This window comes from Procambarus clarkii, chromosome 6 (genome assembly GCF_040958095.1).
Source record: "Procambarus clarkii isolate CNS0578487 chromosome 6, FALCON_Pclarkii_2.0, whole genome shotgun sequence".
NCBI lineage: Eukaryota > Metazoa > Arthropoda > Malacostraca > Decapoda > Cambaridae > Procambarus > Procambarus clarkii.
This window is the reverse complement of record NC_091155.1, coordinates 38,023,968-38,039,445: the sequence shown is the minus strand read 5'-3', so window position 1 is coordinate 38,039,445 and position 15,478 is coordinate 38,023,968. Positions and strand designations below refer to the sequence as shown.

General features: G+C 45.0%; 1 protein-coding gene across 12 annotated transcripts in view; it reads right to left on the bottom strand.

The window, feature by feature from the left end:
- LOC123754100 (CCHC-type zinc finger nucleic acid binding protein) overlaps nucleotides 1-15,478 on the bottom strand; it is an 89,559-nt gene that overhangs the window by 59,595 nt on the left and 14,486 nt on the right. For 9 of the 12 annotated variants that reach the window (XM_045736271.2, XM_045736266.1, XM_045736273.1 and 6 more), the window contains 3 exons: nucleotides 12,202-12,342; nucleotides 10,649-10,788; nucleotides 9,046-9,194 (listed from right to left, as the gene is read on the bottom strand). In XM_045736271.2, the coding sequence (XP_045592227.1) occupies nucleotides 9,046-9,194; nucleotides 10,649-10,788; nucleotides 12,202-12,342 (430 nt within the window). The remainder of the gene's footprint in view (nucleotides 1-9,045; nucleotides 9,195-10,648; nucleotides 10,789-12,201; nucleotides 12,343-15,478) is intronic. The other 3 variants (XM_045736270.1, XM_045736272.1, XM_045736276.2) reach the window with 1 other exon arrangement.

Here is a 15,478-nt window from a genome sequence, read left to right as displayed (position 1 = left end):
CATGCCATGGCTTTGCTGTTTGCCAATACATCCTCATAGTTGGGAGCCTAATTATGCCCATCAATATGAACAGTCTTAGGAATCGCGCCATTTCACTCACCTTCACTGGGGTCCAAATATCTGATACATTTTCATTGGCCATCCGGAATAACTGCGAGGCGTACAAATTTGTTTCAACGGTAAAGAACTCAAGGAGGGCACGCGTGATGAACAATTGAATATAAGCCAGTGCACTAGTAGGCTTGGGAATTTTCAGTCCAGGATTTCCAGTAAAATCATCAACAACTGGAGAAGTATTGCTACGACTCCAGCCCTCACCAGCCCCAGCCTGCCGAGTACGTACTGTACATGTACGCCTTTCAGCAGGCTCGAATGAATCCTCATCACTTATACTTTCAGAATCACTTGGCGCAATTTGTCGTGTGTTCCTACGACGAGTAACATGTCTGGTAGCTACTTTTCTAGGTAGCCTAGATGCACCACGTGTGCGCCGAGATGGAGGAGGAGGAGGGGGTCGCGGTGCCTCCTCTTCCTCGGTGAGGGCCTCAGTCTCCTCATCACTCGTTGCCGTATCATTCCCTCTAGCTCTAGGTACACTATAATCGTTGTGGGTTCCAAAATCTTCCTCCAATACCTCTACATCACCTTCAGCTTCTGATAAATCCTCCACAAGGCCTGGAATTTTCGTTGGTGTGAGCTTCACTCCGCTCCACTTCTTAAAAATTTGGGTTATTTTGTCCACTCTCGATGACCTGGAGGCTTCCTTGGGCGTAGAAGTGCTTGGGCCTTGACCTTGATCCATTTTTGATGAAGTAATTGGGTATAATCCACACGGAAACGGGTAAAAATGCTCGAGTTTGGCGCGCGAGGGGAGCGTGATCGATTCACGACACGTGACACGAAAACAATGGGCCCGTCACGTGACACGAAAACAATGGGCCCGTCACGTGACTACCTACCTACCTTGAGGCTACCTTGAGGTGCTTCCGGGGCTTAGCGTCCCCGCGGCCCAGTCGTCGACCAGGCCTCCTGGTTGCTGGACTGATCAACCAGGCTGTTAGACGCGGCTGCTCGCAGCCTGACGTATGAGTCACAGCCTGGTTGATCAGGTATCCTTTGGAGGTGCTTATCCAGTTCTCTCTTGAACACTGTGAGGGGTTTGCCAGTTATGCCCCTTATGTGTAGTGGAAGCGTGTTGAACAGTCTCGGGCCTCTGATGTTGATAGAGTTCTCTCTCAGAGTACCTGTTGCACCTCTGCTTTTCAACGGGGGTATTCTGCACATCCTGCCATGTCTTCTGGTCTCATGTGGTGTTATTTCTGTGTGCAGGTTTGGGACCAGCCCCTCAATTATTTTCCACGTGTAAATTATTATGTATCTCTCCCGCCTGCGCTCAAGGGAGTACAGATTTAAGCTCTTTAGTCGGTCCCAGTAATTTAGATGTTTTACTGAGTGGATTCTAGCAGTAAAGGATCTCTGCACGCTCTCTAGGTCAGCAATTTCTCCAGCTTTGAAAGGGGCTGTCATTGTGCAGCAGTACTCCACTCTAGATAGCACAAGCGTTTTGAAAAGTATCATCATCGGTATAGCATCTCTAGTGTGAAAAGTTCTTGTTATCCAACCTGTCATTTTTCTTGCAGTTGTGACGGCTACTTTATTGTGTTCTTTAAAGGTAAGGTCTTCCGACATGAGTACACCCAGGTCCTTTACATTGCCTTTTCGTTCTATGTTATGATTTGCCTGCGTTTTGTACGTGGTTTCTGTTTTTATATTTTCAATTTTTCCGTAGCGCATGAGCTGAAACTTATCCTCGTTGAATACCATATTATTTTCTGTAGCCCATAGAAAGACCTGATCTACATCTGATTGGAGGTTTGCCGTGTCCTCTATGTTGCCAACTCTCATGAAAATCCTAGTGTCATCTGCAAAGGATGATACAGTGCTATAGGTTGTGTTCTGGTCTATGTCCGATATGAGGATGAGAAAAAGTACTGGAGCAAGCACAGTACCCTGGGGGACTGAGCTCTTCACGGTTGATGGGCTGGATTTTATTTTGTTGACTATTACACATTGGGTTCTGTCAGTCAGGAAATTGTAGATCCATCTGCCTATTTTCCCGGTAATTCCTTTTGAACGCATTTTATGTGCAATAACACCATGGTCACATTTATCAAAAGCTTTTGCGAAATCTGTGTAAATTACATCAGCGTTTTGTTTGTCTTCCATAGCATCTAATGCCATATCATAGTGGTCCAGCAACTGCGACAGGCAAGAGCGCCCTGTTCTGAAACCATGTTGTCCGGGGTTATGGAGATGCTGTGATTCCATGTATTTTGTGATCTTACTTCTTAGCACTCTCTCAAAAATTTTTATGATGTGCGATGTTAGTGCTATCGGTCTGTAATTTTTTGCCTCTGCCTTATTTCCTCCTTTATGGAGTGGTGCTATCTCTGCTGTTTTTAGTATGTCAGGGATAACGCCAGTATCTAGACTTTGTCTCCACAGAATGTGAAGGGCCTGCGATAGTGGTTTTTTACAGTTCTTGATGAATATGGAGTTCCAAGAATCCGGGCCTGGTGCAGAGTGCATAGGCATACTGTTTATGGCTTCTTCAAAATCTAGTGGGGATAGGGCGACGTCTGATATGTGATTTGATGTTGGTATCATATCCATGAAAAATTCATTTGGGTTATCAATCTTTAGTGCATTTAATGGCTCGCTGAAAACAGAGTCGTACTGCTTCCTCAGTAACTCGCTCATTTCTTTGTTGTCATCTGTGAAAGTTCCATCTCCCTTTCGCAGGGGCCCGATACTAGATGTGGTTTTTGATCTTGATTTTGCATAGGAGAAAAAATATTTTGGATTTCTCTCTATTTCACTGATGGCCTTTTGCTCTCTTTGCCTCTCCTGGGTTTTGTATGATTCTTGTAGCTTGAGTTCAATTGTTTCTATTTCTCTACCTAGGCCGGGTAGGCCGACGCGCCAGGCGGCCTAGTGGTGAGAAAGAGAACTTCATGGCGCGTCGTTTGAAACAAACCCCAATGAAATCGGATTAAAATTGAATTTTATACAAATATTTTAAAAGAAGACATAACTTTATGTCCACTATGCGTTTACGTTAGACGAAACCGGACGCGCCGGCACGTCCAGATAGCGCGAAAGTGTTAATAATTGTAAACAAAGCCACCAAAGATTGAGAAAAGATGTACAGGTTTGTAAGTGCTTGCGTAACTACTTTGCAAATCTGACCCCAGATCAATGGAATGTAACAAATTATCTATTTTCACAATTATAACAGCAGTCATTTGAATGCATGTATTCATGATGAAATAACTTGGACAGGTTGATGGATAGAATATTTTTTATTATTTATGCCGATTGGCAACGAGAGCAGCGAGGCCAGGGACCGCCACTTCTTACAAAATATTGCTCAACTTGCCACTGCTATTTATTATTTATTCAGGGCAAAATAATTTGAATAGGTCAATACAATATAGAAAATAAATTCATGGAATTATATTGGATCAGCAGCATATAGCCTTCCCAGCTAATGTCACGACTTCTCAAATTGCCAGTGACGGGGCCAGCCAGCCACCACCTATTTCCACCTCAATCGTTTGTCGAGGCCAGCGAACCACCATTATCCTCCTCAAACGTTAGCAGAGATGATAGCAACAGTTGCTACACCAACAACAACAACTACTTCCTCAACTGTTGGCACCTTATTCAGCTGCTGCCGCTAACGCCACCCTCCATTGTCAACAGCGAGGCAGGCCAGCCATACCAGCTCCCACCATCACTGCACTTGTTCAACTGTACATCCATGCCTGTCTGCTACCATTATAACACTACCCTTTTAGTTAAGGCCTCTCCAGATCGACAACCTCCAGATACAATTCCATAGTCTACCGAGACTGATGGATGCCTACTACTACTACTACTACTGTACTTTTAGTTAGAGAGATATTATAGCCAGCCAGCCAACACCTCCCATCACTCACCTCCTCGTTAGTCGTTACTCCTCTCCTTAGTTGGTTGTGACAAGGCCAATCAGCCAGCTGCCACCATTTGCCTCCACAGTCACCAGTAGCAAAATCGGCTCCCTACTACCAACACCACAACTCTCCTCTATCAGTTGTCAGCACCGAGGCCAGCCAGTACTATCACCTTGCCTTGCAGTTACCTTGTGATGATTTTGGGGCTCAACGTCTCTGTGGCCCGGTCCTTGACCAAGCCTCCTTGTTGCTGGACTTGTCAACCAGGCTGTTGGACGCAGCTGCTTGCAGCCTGACATATGAATCACAGCCTGGTTGATTAGGTATCCTTTTGAGGCATTTATCAAGTTTAACATGACCACAATTCTTCTCCATCAGTTGTCAGCGGCAAGGCCATCCACTACCACAATTCTCCACCAGTCATCAGCAAGACCAGCCACTACCACCAACCACCATTCTCCTTTATCAGCCCTTAGCAGTAAGGACAGCCACCACCACCACCACCACTCCTCCATCAGTCTTCAGCAGCAAGACCAACCACTAACACCTCCACTCTCCTCTACCAGTCGTCAGTAGCAAAACTGGCCATCACCACCACCACTCTCCTTCATCAGTCATCAGCAGCCAAACTAGCCGCCAACACCACCACCACCACTCTCCTCCAACAGTCGTCAACAGCAAAACTAGCCACCACCACCACTCTCCTTCATCAGTCATCAGCAGCCAAACTAGCCGCCAACACCACCACCACCACTCTCCTCCATCAGTCATCAGCAGCAAAACTAGCCACCACCACCACCACTCTCCTCCATCAGTCATCAGCAGCAAAACTAGCCACCACCACTCGCCGCCAACACCACCACCACCACTCTCCTCCAACAGTCGTCAACAGCAAAACTAGCCACCACCACCACCACTCTCCTCCATCAGTCATCAGCAGCAAAACTAGCCACCACCACCACCACTCTCCTCCATCAGTCATCAGCAGCAAAACTAGCCACCACCACCACCACTCTCCTCCATCAGTCATCAGCAGCAAAACTAGCCACCACCACCACTCTCCTCCATCAGTCATCAGCAGCAAAACTAGCCACCACCACCACTCTCCTCCAACAGTCATCAGCAGCCAAACTAGCCACCACCACTACCACCACCACTCTCCTCCAACAGTCGTCAGCAGCAAAACTAGCCGCCAACATTACCACCACCACTCTCCTCCAACAGTCATCAGCAGCAAAACTAGCCACCACCACCACTCTCCTCCAACAGTCATCAGCAGCAAAACTAGCCACCACCACCACTCTCCTCCAACAGTCATCAGCAGCAAAACTAGCCACCACCACCACTCTCCTCCAACAGTCGTCAGCAGCAAAACTAGCCACCACCACCACCACTCTCCTCCAACAGTCATCAGCAGCCAAACTAGCTGCCAACACTCTCCTCCACCAGTCATCAGCAGCACCACCACACTACCACCACCTCCACTCTCCATCAGCCCTTAGCAGCAAAGCCAGCCACCACCACCACTCTCCTCCACCAGTCATTAGCACTTAGGTCAGCCAGCTGAAACAACATTTTCCTTTAATCATAATTGGCAAGACCGGTCAACCAACATCACACTCGAGCCTCATCTGTAAGCAGCAGGCCAGCCATATATCACTTCTATCAATCACTGGTGACAGGGCCAGACGTATATCACCTCTCTCAATCACTGGTGACAGGGCCAGACGTATATCACCTCTCTCAATCGCTGGTGACAGGGCCAGACGTATATCACCTCTCTCAATCGCTGGTGACAGGGCTAGCCACACACTGCTGACCTCCACGTTTCTTTAAATTATCAGTGTTAAAACCAGACAACCATCACCTATCCTCCTCAAACTGGAAATTGTTGCAACTGGTATTTGAATCCAAATGCAGATTACCTCCGACAGTTTCAGTGTGCGCACTCCAAGATTCCACTGTACTTTGTATGCCAGTGACAAAACTATGTTATTTGCATGTTATGCTCAACTAACCAATCACCAGTTTATGCAGTCTTTTCCAGGGTTAATGATTCAGCAAGAGTGTCATACTATGTACTGTACTGGTAACCATAACAGTAATGAACACCTTAACATTATAACAACATTCAAATATGGAATTACTGATTTCTACCTAACAGATAAAAGGTTTATCATGCACTTTACAAAAATATAAAATAAATACCTACCTTTGAAAGTTCTAAGACTGCCAGCAGAAAAAAAAACAATTTATATATATATATATATATATATATATATATATATATATGTCGTACCTAGTAGCCAGAACGCACTTCTCAGCCTACTATTCAAGGCCCGATTTGCCTAATAAGCCAAGTTTTCCTGAATTAATATATTTTCTCTAATTTTTTTCTTATGAAATGATAAAGCTACCCATTTCATTACGTATCAGGTCAATTTTTTTTATTGGAGTTAAAATTAACGTAGATATATGACCGAACCTAACCAACCCTACCTAACCTAACCTAACTTATCTTTATAGGTTAGGTTAGGTTAGGTAGCCGAAAAAGTTAGGTTAGGTTAGGTTAGGTAGGTTAGGTAGTCAAAAAACAATTAATTCATGAAAACTTGGCTTACGAGGCAAATCGGGCCTTGCATAGTAGGCTGACAAGTGCGTTCTGGCTACTAGGTACGACATATATATATACAATTTATATATATATATATATACACATACACAATTTTAGACAAAAGACATTATGAAGAAAATGAAGAAGATACCCATGATAGCAATATGAAACTGGATGGGCAGGACTAGCTGTTTAGAAAATCTACAACCAGGCCAACACATATTCAGGTCTGTTAAGCAAGTTTAATCACCTACCCAAGCTCCTCCATTAAAAAGGACAGCTACAAAATATATTTTCACTGTCAATTATCATACAAGCACCAGGACCCAGTCCATTGGCATACTACCAACAAAAAGGTTTCATTACCAATCCTGGTGAATTTATGAAATCATGAAGATTCAATATTTATGGCCAACCAAACTCTGAAGAAATATTCAAAGATTGCTATTTATACACCTCAGAAATGCAACATGGCATGTAGGTGGTGTTGCAACACACTTCACTAGGCCTTGCATGATCACTAGCAAGTCACGTCTTCAGACTATACATCAACGTTACAACCACCGCACCGTGTGCAATATAATTACCACTAAAACAGTGTAGACCCCACACAACTACTTCAATGACCACAGCTCCCCTGTACTGCAACTCTCACTATTATGGACGGCTTCAACCTCAAGAAGCAACCTCTGCTTCAACCTCAAGAAGCAACCTCTGCTTCAACCTCAAGAAGCAACCTCTGCTTCAACCTCAAGAAGCAACCTCTGCTTCAACCTCGAGAAGCAACCTCTGCTTCAACCTCAAGAAGCAACCTCTGCTTCAACCTCAAGAAGCAACCTCTGCTTCAACCTCAAGAAGCAACCTCTGCTTCAACCTCAAGAAGCAACCTCGGCTTCAACCTCTGCTTCAACCTCAAGAAGCAACCTCTGCTTCAACCTCAAGAAGCAACCTCTGCTTCAACCTCAAGAAGCAACCTCGGCTTCAACCTCTGCTTCAACCTCAAGAAGCAACCTCTGCTTCAACCTCAAGAAGCAACCTCTGCTTCAACCTCAAGAAGCAACCTCTGCTTCAACCTCAAGAAGCAACCTCTGCTTCAACCTCAAGAAGCAACCTCGGCTTCAACCTCTGCTTCAACCTCAAGAAGCAACCTCTGCTTCAACCTCAAGAAGCAACCTCTGCTTCAACCTCAAGAAGCAACCTCTGCTTCAACCTCAAGAAGCAACCTCGGCTTCAACCTCAAGAAGCAACCTCTGCTTCAACCTCAAGAAGCAACCTCAGCTTCAACCTCTGCTTCAACCTCAAGAAGCAACCTCTGCTTCAACCTCAAGAAGCAACCTCTGCTTCAACCTCAAGAAGCAACCTCTGCTTCAACCTCAAGAAGCAACCTCGGCTTCAACCTCAAGATGGTCCTTTATACAGAGGGACTTTCATTTTCTCAAATTTTACCTTAACTTTGTTTTCAACTTTCCTACTTTTATATGGTTCTTCCTCAATCCAGTCTGACCTACCTGAAGAATTTTTTAAGACCAATTTAAACATCAGTTCATCAACTTACAAGGCATACCTGGAGTGTGTTTCAGGAGTTGTTCTACTTCCTGAGCCCAGCCTGCGGCCAGGCTCAACTTGTGATAACTTGGTCCAATGGCTTGCCCACACCACATGGCACATGATTTGTAAACAGAGTGGTAGACGGTTGGAACAAGTTAAATGAGGAGATGGAGGAGGCCAAAAGTGTCAGTAATTTCAAAGCGTTATATGACAAAGAGTGCTGGGAAGACGGGACACCACGAGCGTAGCTCTCATCCCGTAACTACACTTAGGTAATTACATGAATATACAACCCTGAACAGCCAGAAAATTCATTCATTCTAGCTAAACCTGTCATGACAGCAGTCTAACAAATCAGTAACTTCAAGAACAAGGCCAATGTTCTCAAAATTTCCCTAAGTTTTATGGACAACCAGTGAATGATAATGCTACACATTCAGCCAGTAGCCATTTGACTTTGGTTGGACATTCCCTCAAGAGCATAACTTCACCAGTGATCATTACTTAATAACCTACATGAATCATGTTTTCACAATAGATATTTTGAGCAAATAACATCAACAGACCAAAACAAAGCTAACCCATAGATGGGGCCAACTCCATTGTGTCCCTCATATACATTACCTTAATACGAAATAACACACACACTTCACCCCACTTAACTATAAACCAAATGCTAAAGCCAGGCACTAAGATTAGTACAGGCAAGAAATCCACCTCCTGGCTTGCAAAATACTAACAAAAACAACTCGCTGAAACCTCGGAGGTTGAATGGGCGAGGAGAAAAAGTGAGGGCAAAGTACAGTATAGAAAGAAAGGGCTATCTTAAAGTTGGTGGCGTAAGACTATAATCTTGTAGGCTATCAGCCGACAATAAACCTTCCATACCTGTAGCAAGTTGTGTCACTCTCGCCTTGAGGACAATCACGAGAAATGTGCCCGCCTGCACCACACACGTAGCAGCGCTTCTCGTTCTCTTGCTCTCCTCCAACGGGGCATTCACGCGAGATGTGCCCAATCTTGCCACAGACATAACACTGCAATTTGGAGACGAGGAGTCACAATAACGTGGCTGAAAAATGTTGACCAAACCACACACTAGAAAGTGAAGAGACGACGACGTTTCGGTCCGTCCTGGACCATTATCAAGTCAATTGTGATAATGATAATGGACATCATTTGACTTAATAATGGTCCAGGACGGACCGACACAACATCGTCTCTTCACTTTCTAGTGTAGTTTGGTCAACACTGCAGTTTGCCAACATTTTTAATTAGGGATTTTATGCACTCCATTTAAATTAAGGGCACCATGTCAATTCACTGAAAATTCACAAAAATTCACTAAATAGGAAAACAAGTTTAAAACATATCCTCTTCAATTATTACTTTACATTAAATTGTTTTGTACCATCCAACATTGAAAATGTGTGAAATAAAATTCTCAATTATTTTTAATGATCCTTCTATTGGAATGTTCACAAATTCTATATTTTTAATTAAAATATACAAATTTCATAATATACATAAACATTGTTTTAACACATCTGTAGCCGTTTGTGTGTAACTTGTGGAAAAAAATCACCAAAATTGTCAAAAGTGTCAATAAGCTTTATACGCAAGCATTACTAATGTACATATTTAAATTTTCAGACTTGATAGTGAGGATGAGAGGGGGAAAAAAAAAAAAAAAAAAAAAAAAAAAAAAAAAAAAAAAAAAAAAAAAAAGCAGGATACGGCAGACTCATTAGAGATGCTAATGACGCCTCTCAATTTTGATTTTACAAATTCATATTTTGTTAATCACATACACAAAAAGGAAGCCAGTGGCTGAGCAGACAGAACACTGGACGCGTGATCCTGTCGTCCCGGGTTCGATCCCAGGCGCCGGGGAGAAACAATGGGCAGAGTTTCTTTCACCCTGATGCCCCTGTTACCTAGCAGTAAATAGGTACCTGGGAGTTATTCAGCTGTCACGAGCTGCTTCCTGGGGGTGGAGGCCTGGCCGAGAACCGGGCCGCAGGGACACTAAGCCCCGAAATCATCTCGAGATGATCTCAAGATACACCAACTATAGTACTCAAGTTGTTCCATCACTAATCTATTAACAAGAATTTCACACACATGTACATCTGAAAATTACGAACAATGAACAAAAAAAATCACATTTGAAACATTTAAAGACACTAGTAAACAATAGGAGCTGCCTCGCATGGGCCAATAGGCCCTCTGCAGTTCGTTTTCCTACTATCCTCTCTACTACACCTTTGCTCCTCACCCCTCTCTTGCCTATTTATTGCCTGTCTCTACTTCCTCATCACAATCGACTTGAGAATGGTCCAGAACGGACCAAAACATCGTCGCCCCTTCACCTTCTAGTGTGTGGTCTGGTCAACATTCTTCAGCCACGTTATTGTGACTCATCGCCTGCACAAAGACACTAGTACTAATGGAGGGGGGAAATAATTGCTTACATCCGACCAGTACATACCTTGGCATTGCGGTTCTCGCTCTTGTTTTCAGTGCACTGACGGGAGATGTGCCCACTCTTGTTGCACACATAGCAAGTCCTTTCAGGTTCAGGACAGTCACGAGCTATGTGACCCATCTTGGAGCAGTTGTAACATGACGCTAGAAATAAAATGTCAAAATTACCTTATGGCAAAGCCCACAGCCACGGAATGAACACATTTCCCTTGACCCTTTTCTGGCAATGGCCAAATACACACACACACACACACACACACACACGAGGAGACTAGGAGCTACGAGGAGAGACTACGGGAATTAAACCCTCACGTCAGTGGAAGACAAGAGTTATGGGGGACATGATCACCACATTCAAGATTCTCAGAGGAATTGATAAGGTAGATAAACACAGGCTATTTAACACAAGGGGCACACGTACTAGGGGACACAGGTGGAAACTGAGCCACAGAGATATTAGAAAGAACTTTAGTGTCAGAGTGGTTGACAAATGGAATGCATTAGGAAGTGATGTGGTGGAGGCTGACTCCATACACAGTTTCAAGTGCAGATATGATAGAGCCCAATAGGCTTAGGAACCTGTACACTAGTTGATTGACAGTAGAGAGGCAGGACCAAAGAGCCAGAGCTCAACCCCCACAAGCACAAATAGGCAAGTACATACACACACACACACACACAAAAAGTTGTTATAACAGTACTGCACTTTACCACATGCTAAAAGGTTTCAGCAGCAGAGCCATTTGTTCATACATTTGGCCTTCAGAATAGGAATTTAGGGATGATACCTACAGCCACTTGGTGGACAAACCACACTATTAGATGAAAAGACAATGTTTTGGTCCGTCCTGGACCATTACCAAGCCGATTCTATAAGGCATCACAATCGGCTTGATAATGGTCCAGAACGGACCGAAACGTTATCATCTTGTCATCTTGTAGTGTGGTTTGGTCAACATTCTTCAGCCATGTTATTGTGGCTCATCATCTGCACTTTGTGGCTATAGAGTAAAATGCCATTCTATGTTACGCATTAAAATCAGAGAGGAATTATTCCATCACTAATTATGAGTGCTATAAAGATTAATTATATACAAGTACACTGAAGTGCATTCATACAAGTGTATGAGTGGTATAGCCTTTAATATATGGAAGCATATATTATATAGCATAATATATGCTCAGTAACAGATAAACAGACTCAGGATGGGCTAAACAAGGTTGCATCAGAAATCAATTGAGCATAGGTAAAACAAAATTCTATGAGTAGCTTAAATTTTGAGTAACTGTCATTTGATTGAAGAAAATGTATATATACATAGTGATAAATGGCAAAAACAATGAACAAATTTAATAAATCCAGATCAGGGTGGAAACCAGATTTTGAAGGTGCAGCTGTTTATGTATTATTAAATTTGTCGTTTAATAAATTGGATACACACAACAGTGTGAAATTAACGAGACAATTACAATAGTAAAAGAACTATGCGAGACATGCTTGCCAAATAAAAGCATGAACAAACTAGACATTCCAGTATTACAAAATCAACGACTTACGCTCATCAGAGGAATGCTCGCAGTCCTTGGCAATGTGTCCAACTCCATCACAACGATAGCAATGATCCTCTTCCTCTTTGCAGTCACGAGCAAAGTGCCCTGGACGGTTGCACTTGTAGCACTTCTCTAGGGAGTAGAAATCTGAAGTCACAAGTGTGACAAAAGTTCAGAATTAATAACCAAGGAATGACACTTTACCTGCAAAAATATTATAACCAAAAAATATATAACAGCATAATTGAACACAAAGTGCATGAAGGATTAAACTTCTAATCCATCACGCACATCTGCTGTACAGGTATTTCCGACTTATAAGAAGCACCTAATTTACGAGAATATTTTGTGGAGGGAGGAGGGAGGGGGGGGGGACGGCATTGACTGTATGGAACGCATAATTCTGGGCGAGTCCTAGAAGCGCCCCGGAGGCTCCTCGGACCTTACTGGGCTGACATGTATGTATTAGACCATGGTATCAGTTGATGGAGTTCTTGCCTACCGGGGACCACAAGCCAGAACCTGGCCCCCTTCAGAGAGGCACGAGGAGCAATGACCTATGGAACCCCCCCCCCCCCATATGTTTGGAAGCATTCCATGTCTGCCATCGATTGGGGTTTGGCACCCAGAAAGGTAGGCGAAACAAAAACCCCACATGGTAAAAACTGCGACTTAAAACCGAACAGGGAGGCAGAACTTTCAAACTAAAACAAGCAAACGTCACTAACGCCGTCACGCCAATTGTCCACGCAGCTCCTCGTGCCAGCTGCTACAGCATTCAGTTCACAGGCCGAGCATAAAAAAGAATGCAAAAAAAACGGACGGAGTGCAGGGGAAGAGGCTTGCCCCGCTAGCCCTGAACCACCCAACGCTACAACAGGCTGGAAGAGACGACACAAAACTCACCAATCATGGGACCCGGCGTGAGCAAACAGCCTGAGCCTCCCCCCCACCCCCACCCACGTCAACGGGGCAACCCGCAAAAGGGCCGACGCCTCTTATGAGAAGCCGACCGACGAGCAGAGAGACCACCGAGCCAACCAGACACTGCCGACTCCAAAGGAAGCTTTGGCTCAGAACTGGCACCGCTGGCCCACTATGACAAGAGAAACACTGAACCCTGGCATGACCCTTCCAGGGCCACACTGGAGAACCAACAAGTCCAACATGGGATGACAACTATATGAAGCCACTTGCAGAAACTGCCCGACGGCAGACTCTGCAAACAGCAACGGACAAAAAGGCAACGAAAACCTAAAAACCACAACACATGGGGGTTTCTATAGGCCATTGCTCCTCGTGCCTCTCTGAGGGGGGCCAGGTTCTGGCTCATGGTCCCCGGTAGGCAAAAAGTCCATCTACCAATGCCACGGTCTAATACATACATATCAGCCTGATAAGCTTCGGGAAGCCCCACAGAAAAACATGTTTAATGATACATTTATTAAAAGTGATGTTTTAGCATTTTTGTTGTGGGAAAACTCATGATTTTGTGCATTTAAACAAAATATATATATTATATATATAATATATATATATATATATATATATATATACAAAGTATGTATACTGTATTCAGTTTGTGGTGGACCGAAATCATGCACCCTAGCCACTGGAAAATATGGTATATCATGACCATTCTCTAACCTAAATAAAAAAGTGGCCAATATTAAAGTTCCATCAATTACCGCAATTAGTGAAATAAGAAAATTTAACCTTACGAGTGTGACGACGAAAATAATCCTAGGTCCGTCATCTCAATACGAACACAAGCAACGTATGTGTAATACACTATTACAGGGACATTTAGTGAGAATAGAGGAAAGACTGGCATCAAGACCACAGGCTGTCATAGCATTCATTGGCTGGGTAATGCACAAAGTGGTGGTGGTCATTGTGAATTATGCTCTCTCAGAAATATCGAATCGTGAACTGGAACACACACTCAAAGACCGTTGAAGGATAATGGCGGACAGAGGGGAAACGGCAGGTGGCGGGCAGAGGGAGGGGACGGCAGGCGGCGGGCAGAGGGAGGGGACGGCAGGCGGCGGGCAGAGGGAGGGGACGGCAGGCGGCGGGCAGAGGGAGGGGACGGCAGGCGGCGGGCAGAGGGAGGGGACGGCAGGCGGCGGGCAGAGGGAGGGGACGGCAGGCGGCGGGCAGAGGGAGGGAACGGCAGGCGGCGGGCAGAGGGAGGGAACGGCAGGCGGCGGGCAGAGGGAGGGAACGGCAGGCGGCGGGCAGAGGGAGGGAACGGCAGGCGGCGGGCAGAGGGAGGGAACGGCAGGCGGCGGGCAGAGGGAGGGAACGGCAGGCGGCGGGCAGAGGGAGGGAACGGCAGGCGGCGGGCAGAGGAAGGGAACGGCAGGTGGCGGGCAGAGGGAGGTGGTGGACGGCAGGTGGCGGGCAGAGGGAGGGAACGGCAGGTGGCGGGCAGAGGGAGGGAACGGCAGGTGGCGGGCAGAGGGAGGTGGTGGACGGCAGGTGGCGGGCAGAGGGAGGGAACGGCAGGTGGCGGGCAGAGGGAGGGAACGGCAGGTGGCGGGCAGAGGGAGGTGGTGGACGGCAGGTGGGTGGGAAGATGTGGAGGTGGTTGTGGAGGATATGGAGAACATAATAAAAAGGGTAAAGTTATAGGAGGAACTGAGTGGCAGGAGTGAAACACTGATGGGTTAAAGGAAAGCCAGTCATGAGGAAGAATTGGATTGCCGAACATCACTAGCTGTCTTATCTATTCTCAACCTCGGTTTAAATCCAGCCTAACATGACACCAATTTCTCTCATTGCAAATATAAAGAAATATGACAAAATTCCCTCTTTACTATAGGTTTAGAAAGCTGAAAATATTCTTACAAATTTAAATGGTATGCTATTTAAGATATTTTGCCCCACTTGAATCAAATAGCTTATTATTGCAACATTAACAAAATTGTTAATAATAAGAACCTGCCCAGAATCAACATATACTGTACTTTAGTCAAACATAAACAAGTGTTCTCTACGACATAGCAAGAGCACTGCCCACTCTTACAAGACGTTATCACATCCGACATAGCAAGAGCACTGCCCACTCTTACAAGACGTTATCACATCCGACATAGCAAGAGCACTGCCCACTCTTACAAGACGTTATCACATCCGACATAGCAAGAGCACTGCCCACTCTTACAAGACGTTATCACATACGACATAGCAAGAGCACTGCCCACTCTTACAAGACGTTATCACATCCGACATAGCAAGAGCACTGCCCACTCTTACAAGACGTTATCACATCCGACAT